The sequence below is a fragment of the Paralichthys olivaceus genome, chromosome 20 (assembly GCF_024713975.1).
Source record: "Paralichthys olivaceus isolate ysfri-2021 chromosome 20, ASM2471397v2, whole genome shotgun sequence".
Lineage (NCBI taxonomy): Eukaryota > Metazoa > Chordata > Actinopteri > Pleuronectiformes > Paralichthyidae > Paralichthys > Paralichthys olivaceus.
In genome coordinates this window covers 6,146,047-6,156,235 of record NC_091112.1, presented here as the reverse complement: position 1 = coordinate 6,156,235, position 10,189 = coordinate 6,146,047, and the positions used below count along the sequence as shown (strand labels likewise).

Genomic DNA, 10,189 nt, shown 5'->3' with positions numbered 1-10,189 from the left:
TCCTGAAAGTCCAGGGCCGCGTTATGTGAAATGAAAACTTGATCTCCTCTGTGACGATTGAGTGAACCTGCCCCCCCCCCCTCCACCATCTCCCAGCTTGGAAAATTACAACTGTCTGTCAACTTTCTGTCTGTGACCGAATGATCCAAGGATCCAGGAACACGCGCTCGCTCAGGATCCCGTTTACATGAGTCAACAGTTCTCAGAAATTATAATTCTGAAGAATAATAATAAATAATAATAAGCTTCCTAACATCTTTACATTTATAAGAGCAGCTGATTTTTTAAGACCACGTGTTGGTTCAAATATTTTCTAGTTGGTCTTAACGAACCCACGTGACCTACTAGTTAAACTCAACCTGTCAACGAGAAGGGGGCGCGGCTTCCCCTCAACTCTCGCGTGAACTTGTAGCTGGTTGCCATAGCGACGTCCCAGCGGTTCGTGTTGTTAGCACACTTAGCACACGATCCTCAGGTTCACCGTGAGACCAAACCATGTCCAGGAAGAAGCAAGTGAAGGACAAGACGGACAGGACGAATCCCGAGGATGAGAAAAGTACAGGTTCGACAAACAGGGTTTTATCTGTAGCCTGTGTGTTAGCGAGGAGCTAGCATGGTGGCTAGCCAGCTGTGTGTCAGTGCGGAGGTGGAGAGCAAAGTAGCATCAAATAGAAATAAGTGCAAATGAAAGCTACACAAGCATGGGAACAGATGACAGGTAAAACTAAATCAAAAACACAGTAAACAATGATGATGATAAACTTTATAACAATAATAATAGTAACATCCATAAACTTTATTTGCACAGCACCTTTAAAAGCATTCTTACAAACAGGAGACGTTTAAAACACAAATACACGTTGGACAATTGTACACATGAGAAAAGAGGAGCAACTAAATTAAATAAAACGTTCTGAAATGATGACAATGGTCAGAACTAGATTAAAAGTGAATTAATCAAAATGAAGAGGAGAATTCAGAGCCCAAGTCTGGAGAAGGCAGATTGTTGTTAATAAAGTTACGAATGGCTTTCAGGAAAGATTGTGTTCAGTTCAACAGTACTTGAGTAAATAGTCCGACCTGCTACCACCTATGGAAATAATTAGATGTGTTTAAATAGTCTCAACAAAGTAATTGTAATAGCATTATTTCATGATCTCTACATCATAGTAGAACATGCTTGGTGCACTGATGTGAACTTTTATCATTATCACAGGATTAAATACCGTTCTCATTCATTTTCATTTCTGTGACATGTACGTGGTCAATAACAGGATAAAGTGTAAACTCTAGTCTTTCTGTTTTCAGGACAGAGTCCATATGAAACATTACCTGCTCAGACCTTTGGTAAGTAACGGTAGCAGTCTGCCTTTGCTGACGCTGAGAGTTGTATTGTTAATTCTTTAAACCCATCGTCCCACAGATGAATATCAGTGCACAGGCAACGTGGAGATCGACTTCCCTCGGCTTTGTGCTCTTCTGGACATGAAGTGTATCCCAGCTGTCGGCTCCAAGCAACCAGCCTCCTCCTCCGCTGAAACCGAAGAAGCGGATGCAAGTAAATAACAGCTCCTTACTGATCTGAACAGCTTTGAATGAGAAGGCGTTAAAGAACCAGGAACATTCATTACACTGGAAATACACTTCAATGTATTGTACCGTATAGATCATTATATAGGAAGTTTGAACGTACGGTAATTCACTTATATCAACATAACTCTTCCTTCAGAGTACGTCCACTCCCAGATAAAGGACACGTCTTACTGGTCTGAGCCATGTCTTCAAGTGGAGCTGGAAAACGACGATCCCCTCAGTGCCAAGAGCGTGAGGGTTTCAGGTGAGAATCAAACACAGCGGAGAAATATTCATAACCATATTTCACGCTTGGTTTGACACATGATGTATGCATTTTTATAAAAGTGTCATTTAAGTTTCTAAATATGCTAGTGACCTGTCCAGGGCAGACCCGTCCTCTCCCCCCGCGACCCTCAGGCGATAGAGGTGATGGATGGACGGATATAATATGATTTGATATTTTCTTAATATGCACAGGATGGAAGGTAGATGAGCAGATTTCCACAGTGCTACAGAAGATGCTTCCCTCCCTGAGCCGCCTCCAGAGCCTCCAGTAAGTAATGAGCTGCTGCAGACAGGTGTCCTCTTGTCTCATGGAACAAGGTTACAGCTTTCACTGCTGTGTTCTTGTTTGTGTACTCGCAGGTTTCGGCAGGCGGGACTGACAGATCACGTGGTAACCTCCCTCATGAACACAACATCACTGTGCTCCAACCTCAGGTGAGTGGACTCTGTTGTCATTCACGATGTGAGTCCTTGTTTTGTTGCTCCCTGAATCACAGTGTTGTTGTCATTGTACTTGTGTTTTTAGGGTGGTGTCATTAGAAGGTAACGCTCTGCCTGAACACAGCTACCACTGTCTTCTCTCTGAAGACAGCGTGTGAGTCATCGAGCAGCCACACACTTCACATAGCAACACAGAACTTGATTTGCATTCACGAACACACACAAACAGAAGCACAAACACTCCTGTTTCCCCCCCGTTTGTTTCTCTGGTCCAGCCTCACTCACTTGTCCCTGCGAAACAACCAGATAGGAGACAACACTGCTCGTCTGATCGGATCTGCGCTCTCAACATCCATATCTTCGAACAAGAACCTGCTGTCCCTCAACCTGGCATTCAATTGTATTGGTGATGCAGGTGCTGCTCATATCGCTCAGGTATTATAACCTAGAACTGGCTCCATATTCCTTCCACGTGTTCTCTTCATGGCCACTGAGGTTCTGTCTTTGCCTCGTTGTCCCTCTCAGGGCCTGCGCTTGAATCGTGCTTTGCTCTTCCTCTCACTGTCCAACAATCAGGTTGGAGACTCAGGAGCTGCTCATCTGGCTGCGGTATCCTTTTACCTTCAAGTCTTGAAACCCGAGAGATAATGCATTTAGAACAGTAGTTAGGTTGATTTAAATTATTTAGCTTATCGCAACATTGTCATGTAATTTAATAAGTGCCCACTGCTCACCACTTCTCTTTTCAGGTACTTGGTGAATTTGCTCTGACTCATGTTGAAGTTGTGGAGAGGAGGAAGCTGCTTCTGGAAAGATCTCGGTCTGTAAGTGTGGTAGAGCCAAACATTGATAACCTACCGACCCTAAAATCAAACATCATCACTGAATACTTGAAATGTTCCTGTTGAAAAAACCACTTAGAACTCAAAGTCTTGTCTTCAAAGAGAAATGATCAGAGTGATGACTTTGCTAGAGTAGAAGTAGAAAGTCACATGATGCCAGTACAGATGTGAGGTAAAACCACAAGTATAGTACTTGAGTAAATGTACTTAGTTACAATGCAATACTGGCCATGTATCACTAAGAGTGAGTGAGAAAATATGTTACTGTCATTTTTTGATGAACCTTTTAAACGCTGTGTAATTCTTCTTGTTGCTTTATATCTGCAGTCATCTCTAAGGGTCAGTTCTGACCAAACGCCCGCTGACCAACTTCCCTTGGTACCCAGCAGCACTTCACTGAAAGGAGACAACAAAGGCACGTCTAAAAGAAAGGTAACATGTCAACATTGGTGTAATTTCAATGTATTTGATTTGCAGACTTCTGTAAATCTTTGATTCTTAATATCTGTTAAATTGTAGGAGGCACCCAAAAAGGACGAGAAACCCGCTTCCAACAAAGAGAAGTCGAACAAGAGAGGTAACCATTTCCATTACAGAGAAACACTTGTTTTATTATTCTGTCACCCCAGGGGTGATTATGGCTTCATGGCTGTTTCTCTGAATCTCTCTCAGCCTCTGACGTGAAGGCACCTCAGAATAAAGGTGGGAAGCCCGGGGACAAAGACAAACAACCAACTGCACAGGAGGTGTCAGACTCATGCTTTGTGAATCTGTGCGTCAAGTCAGAAATTGATCTAAACATGCGCAATATAGTCAACAACTGTGACTTCTTTCTGCAGGTTCAATCAAGCACAGCTCTGAATGAGGTTTGTTTCTTCTGGGCCAAAATGTCTTTGTTGATCATGACTCAGATTTGAGCAGATTGCTGTTTTGCTCTTGTTTGTTCTGCTGCTTCTCCAGCAGCAGGTGGAGTCGGTGGAGATGGGGAACCCCCTGCTGGATCAGTCGCTGCAGCACAGGGACGGGCAGCTCTTTCTGCCTGGAAACACAACTCTCGCCTCCCTCAACCTGACAGGTCGGTCAGTGACTGTGCTGTGTGACTGTGTGACTGTCTTGGAGATTCATTATTTACAGATCACATTAGGTTAATTACATTTTAACCTGTTAAAGGGTTTCGTACAAGCTGGTTGTTCACATGCAGCTACTTCCCACATGGCTCTGCAGAAGATTAACAATGAAACCTCACAAGGACTTTTAACATTGTTTCCAAGAGGTCTTCAAAAGTACGTTCAAATGTTTTAGTAGGTCTTAAATATGTTCATAGGTCTTATGTATGAAGTTAATTTAACACTGCGTCTGCCATACATTAAAATGACTGTTTTTCTTCAGAGCAATGTTTTGGTGACATAGATTGTAATGTAATAAGCACGCTATAATTAAAACTACAAACAAAACCAACATGAACTGATAACTGAGTCTATAAACAAGGGCTATTCTCTACTTAGCTACTTCACTTTATCTTCAACTATGGGGAAGTGTTAGTAATCCTGGGACTCTTGACATTCCTTCATATCTGTAGGAAACAGAATCACAGAGAGGTCGCTGCCTCTGTTCCTGACGCCAGTGGAGATGCAGGGTGACGATGGAGGCCTGCTGCGTCTCTGTCTGCAGGTGTGTTGGTTTCCCAAGATTCAATTAACGTTATGCATGTTTTCTTTTTATCTATTATCAATTAAAGTAGGTTTTTTTTTTCATGCCAGTATCATTTTTGTGTGATACAAGTAAATGTGATCTGTAGTTCTCCTACATTCTGGAGAAGTGATTCATAAAATCTGGGGATCGCAATATTTTCGCTGGGTGTCACCAGAAGTGAAAAAATGTGTGACATATGACATATTTTAGAATGGGGGTTGTTTTGACATTAATGTTTCTGTACCGGTGATCAGATCTGCTTTAGAATGTTGGTGAGAATGTTTCTTTTGATTCATTTGCTCTTAAAGTGAGAAAACACAAACTGTTGAAGCTGCAGGAGGAAACAATTTGTTTGATTATTTCTGATCTCTCTCTCTCTCTCTCTCTCGCTCAGAGAAACCGCTTCCCACCAGAGTGTGAGACCTATGTGAAGATAAAGGAAGTGATGGCACTCAGATATCAGAGAAGAAATGGTTGTGAAGAGACAGAAGAGGAAGGACAACTTGTGGTTTAACTGTGTTAAATCACACACAGCAGTCTTTTGGGGAATAGAAGGGCAGTGGCTGAACAGGAGGACAACATTTTCATAATTAAAATCCAGATGTCTGTTTACGGCTCCATTTTACTTCTTGGTTTTGCTGACAATCAGAATTTACACCGAGGACAGAGACTGAGAGCAGTAAAATACCAAGCGCTGAATATAAATCGAACCTGGGCCGCCCGCTGACTGATCTCAGAACAACAGAGGACAACAGAAGCTCGGGGATGAGGAGGAGAAGAAGAACATTGGACACTGCTAGTTCTGTTGCTCTGACAACAGATGTAGTTTAATAAACCTGTGGTTCTCTTCATGTAGACGGCTGCTTCATGGTCCTCTGTGCTGAGAGACATTTATTCCACTCACTCATATACAAGACTGTATAAAAGTTTTACATTCTTTCCCATCAGCAGCAGGGAGGTGTGTGTGGACTCAGTTAATCTTGAAACGAGATAACGACCCGAACACACGACCAGATTCTTAAAGAGCCAACTTCAGTGACAAGAAAAACAAGAGCAACCGATGGTAAATGTAATATTTTTCACTTGATTAAAATGAAATTTAGATGAATGACTCAAATGAAAAAATATTTGTAACATGAAGGCAGAATAAACAAATCCAAGCCCAGGACGGAGGAAACCAGAAAGCTTGAGTGAAGCGCCACCTAGCGTTCACTTATGCACCAGGGCGCCTTGCATCCGGAACCTTTAATAGTTGTGTGTTTCCAGACGGGCGTTTTAAAAGCAAACACCGGTCTCGTCATGGCGAGACACCTTCGCTTCGTCGCGCGCACAGTGATGGTTCAGGACGGGAAGGTGGATGCAGCTTACAAGACTCTGAACAAGTAAAGTCTCGTGTTTAAGATCAAATGTTGGACAAAGATTCATTATTGTGTTAGCAAAGACGAGCTAATGTTAGCTACGTTAGCGTTAGCCTTACGCTCAATGTCACCGAGCTGCGGCTGCGCAGTGACGCTCAGTGGGATGTTTGGAGATGTCGACCTCCAACAGAAGAAATAACAAGAAATAAAGAAGTGTGAACTTCTGCAGCTGCTTAACAATCTCACCACAGTTTCTGGAAATCCTCATGGTTCTTATGAAAGAGTTAAACCAGCTGTGGCCCCAAAAAACCTAAACAGTGATTTAATATTAATGTGATATATCATCTATTATAATGTGGTCACCTCCATCATGTCCCCTTCTGATGAAGTGGACCTTGTTTTATTGTCACAGATCAGTCTGCTTGGGTTGTTTTGCTTGTCTCTTGGTCAGAAGACATTTTAAAGTCGTGTTTGTTGATTTTATATGGATTTCTCTCCACAACAAGGTTTCTAGTCCATGATTGTTAGAGCAGAATCCAGCACAGGTACTGCATCATGTGTATTTTTTATTCAAACCCCATCAGTTAACTTACAACCAAATCAAATATACTTTATTGTCCCCATGAGTACAGCAGCTGCAGAACTGTGCATTGTGTTACAAACCTCAAAAAACAGTACACGAGGACATATTGTGTAAGACCCGGTGAATTAATGCAGAATAAACGTAAGTTAAATATGGCTCCTGCCCTAAAAACACCTACAATAAAACACTGAAAGGATATAATGCATAAAAAGATGGAAAAACAAGACACGACATTAAAACCAGAGTGTAAATGTGACAGAGCAGTATGAACATGTCAAATGAAAGTAAGACATGAATAGGATTGCAAAGTATCGGTAGGTGAATGTGATCTCTCCGTTCTTTTTTGTTATGTGTTGTTTGTAGGTTGTAAATCTTAAGATGTAACTTTAAAAAATACTTGATAAACCTGATCATCAAAGTGTGAAAGGATCTAAGTGTGTCATCGGTTTTGTGAAGACTTTAAATTTATGAATTGACTTTGAGTGCTCTATATTTCTGATTGCAATTATTTCTTGCTAAAAAGAAAGTATCTGAATTTATTTCAGTTTAATCAGGCTATTGGTAGCTATAGTTAGCTCCATTATGAATCTGTGAATTGAAGCAGGAAAATCTCTCTGATCTACCCGACCAGAAATGTTGAAGAATCCAGAAATGTATGTTGGGGTCTCTTGTGTTGCTTCTCCCAGTTGAAGCTAGTGTCTTAAATGCAACAGAAGCCCAACCTATTCACACATTTCCATCTCTACATATTCCAGGGTCCTCACTCAGGAAGGGATTATCGAAACTGTCAAGCGCAAGCGCTACTTCGAGAAGCCCTGCCGAGAGAGACAGAGGAAGAACTTTGAGAACTGTAGGCGAATCTACCACACGGAAATGGCGAGGAAAATTAACTTCATCTCCAGGACAAACAGAGAGGATCCCTGGCTTGGCTGCTAGAAGAATGGGAGTGCGATGGACCCGGACTTTATCAATGGACCAGACGGAGACAGCAAAGTGGAAGAAGCAAATGTGACAGAACCTTAGAAATACAGAAAATGACGGCTCTTGTGGCGTCGCACTCTGTGAAACAGACTTGTTTTAAATGTGTTCAAACTGAGTTGTTTTCCAGTTTAAATTTTAAGACCATTTCTTTTGTTGGGAGTGAAAAAATCTTTGCACTCGTTCTTGGTTGTAATGAGCAGGTTGTCAAACACTTAGTCTGTGATTTGAACCTTCCTACATAATCTTGCTGATGAAAATGCTAATAAATGTTTTCCAAAACATTGAAGTTGGTGAAACTTCTGTTTTAAACCACCGGTATGTTCTGTAAACTCAGATTTGTATAAGATATTATGACGTGTAGTTTGGCGTGACATGATTTTCTGGAGAAAAACGATGCTGGAGATGTTTCTGAAGAATCTGGTTCTCTGAAAAATCAATTCAGTGTCCTTACTACACAGTGGGGCGTTAATGCCCTCTGCTGGTTTGTGCCACTTCACACAAACCCCTGCCCCCCACATGTGACACACAAACCCGGCCAAGCACATCTGTCAGACCAAGCTTTTGCCGCATGGGTTCGTAATGTGTGCACTTGTTCACAAAAGGAAAGGTAAACATGTGCAGCAGGCCCACTTGTCTGAGAGGTTACCAGGTCATGCTGATCCAGGTCCTGTGGCATCAGTCAGCGGGGTGCTTTGTGAGCAAAGAGGGAGCAGGACAATGGATTAGTCACTGTGTGCTTTATACTGACAGAGATTTACTCCTGTCTATGACACCTTCAAAGGTTCACTCACATTCAGAATATGTCGGATGTCTGCTGGTGTTAAGATTTCGTTCTGGATTTTATTCGATCAAGTTTCTCTGAAGCCTGCATCTGGTAGAACAAACAGTTCCAAGGAAAACTGCTGTGTAACAAGGATGATGTTGCATTTTTTTTATTTTCCATCTAGGGGCCCTGTTTACCAACCTGCATATATACAAGAGAGAAGTAAAGAATATACTTCCAAGCATATAAACATATCTTTGAAATATAAGTAATAAATAATCACACAGTTCAAAATGTGGATATTGATTCAGACAACAGAGTGTGAAGTTTTCCCCTTCAAATTAAAATTGCACTGAATTGAATACCTTTTATTATTTATATTATATTATTTCAGACATGAATTGAAGACCCATCTGTTTTCTCTGGGTTCGAGTGTCCTCAGGTGTTTTTGATCACTATCAGTAGGTTTGTATGAGATAATGCAGCACATTTTACTGGTGCAGTGTGATTCAGTTGCAGTTTGTGTAACAGGTTGTGCACTTGTGTTAGTGTGCAGTGACACGATTGTGAAATGTGCAAATATTTTTACTGGCTGTTTTCCAACATTCACACACACACAGCCACCTTCCTTGTCACCGACAGACATCAACAACAGGATGTGCAAAATTGCAAACATGTCCCCGCTCAGATATCTTTCTGTTCTGTCACGTGTTGCACCACAGGCTTGCTCACAACACGGCCGCTGCTGCATAACTGTTATTAATCTTGTAATTGTGATATATTTGGATGATTCCCACAACGTGTTAACATTTATCTGTGATTCAGAGTATCTCCATCTATTCGTTCACGTGTCGGCTTCATATCTGAGCCGTCTCACTGCTCTGCCAAGGGAGGTCTCGGTTGGACGCTAATGTTTACATGGTTTCTCAATCCGCTGACGTTACTGGCTGAGGCTGTTTACTTAGTGTCTGTATTGCAATACAAAATAATCAGGAACTAAATGTCCTTATGTAAACTCCAGGAGCTTGCATTAAGCCTGTCGTCATACCAGAAGACACCTGGTCAGACTGACACGAGTGATGATTTACAGACTAAACCATCGAGCCCAGAGACTCAACCTGCCTGTTAGAGCTCCTCCAACTTGAATGAAATTATTTTGTGATAATTGCAACAGCAGTGGTAATTCACTGCTATTGTTCGTGGTGGCACAGATTGAAACAGACTCCTCCACTCCCAAGATGTTTGGCCCCATGTCATGCATTCACAGACACACCCTCTTCTTATTCAGCACATGTTATTTATTCACATATCAGACGACTTGTCCTGCGTCGTCACCGAGCCCGTGGACAGAAAACAAAACAGCAAAAGCAATCACGTGCACACTATTGAGTTTCACACTTGTTTACAGTCATATTATCTGTGTGTCTATTTAAGGGGGTGTCACCTGGGGCCCAATAGGAAATCTTTGCCCCGGGGCCCCTGAGGAGACTCATACAGCCATGGGAAGGTAGTGCAGATCATGGTGCAGATGAACTGATTTGTTTATAAATGAGCTTATACACGTGTTATATCAGTATGCTGTACGTTTCTATTTCCTCATGTGACTCCGCTCATATTTTACATAATTTACACTGTATTTCTAACATAGAGTAACGTTTTGCACATTTTG

The 10,189-nt window shown here is 41.8% G+C and overlaps 2 protein-coding genes across 3 annotated transcripts; both read left to right on the top strand.

Annotated features, from left to right (window-relative positions):
- Positions 1–402: 402 nt before the first annotated feature.
- On the top strand, positions 403–5,692 carry lrrc71 (leucine rich repeat containing 71). Of its 2 annotated transcripts, none has more exons than XM_020102521.2 (17): positions 403–562; positions 1,309–1,347; positions 1,424–1,558; positions 1,730–1,837; positions 2,053–2,128; positions 2,221–2,295; positions 2,387–2,455; positions 2,577–2,736; positions 2,827–2,910; positions 3,051–3,125; positions 3,471–3,575; positions 3,663–3,720; positions 3,816–3,889; positions 3,983–4,009; positions 4,107–4,218; positions 4,723–4,814; positions 5,230–5,692. In XM_020102521.2, the coding sequence occupies exons 1-17, from the start codon at positions 496–498 to the stop codon at positions 5,347–5,349; spliced, it is 1,476 nt and encodes a 491-aa protein (XP_019958080.2). In that variant the 5' UTR covers positions 403–495; the 3' UTR covers positions 5,350–5,692. The 2 variants fall into 2 exon arrangements, with proteins under 2 accessions (XP_019958080.2, XP_069373041.1); XM_069516940.1 differs by having other exon boundaries at positions 4,104–4,218.
- Positions 5,693–6,059: 367 nt separating this feature from the next.
- Positions 6,060–8,043, top strand: mrps21 (mitochondrial ribosomal protein S21). Its single transcript, XM_020102523.2, has 2 exons — positions 6,060–6,217; positions 7,532–8,043. Exons 1-2 carry the CDS (start codon positions 6,135–6,137, stop codon positions 7,710–7,712), a joined length of 264 nt encoding a protein of 87 aa, XP_019958082.1. The 5' UTR covers positions 6,060–6,134; the 3' UTR covers positions 7,713–8,043.
- The last annotated feature ends 2,146 nt before the right edge of the window (positions 8,044–10,189 follow it).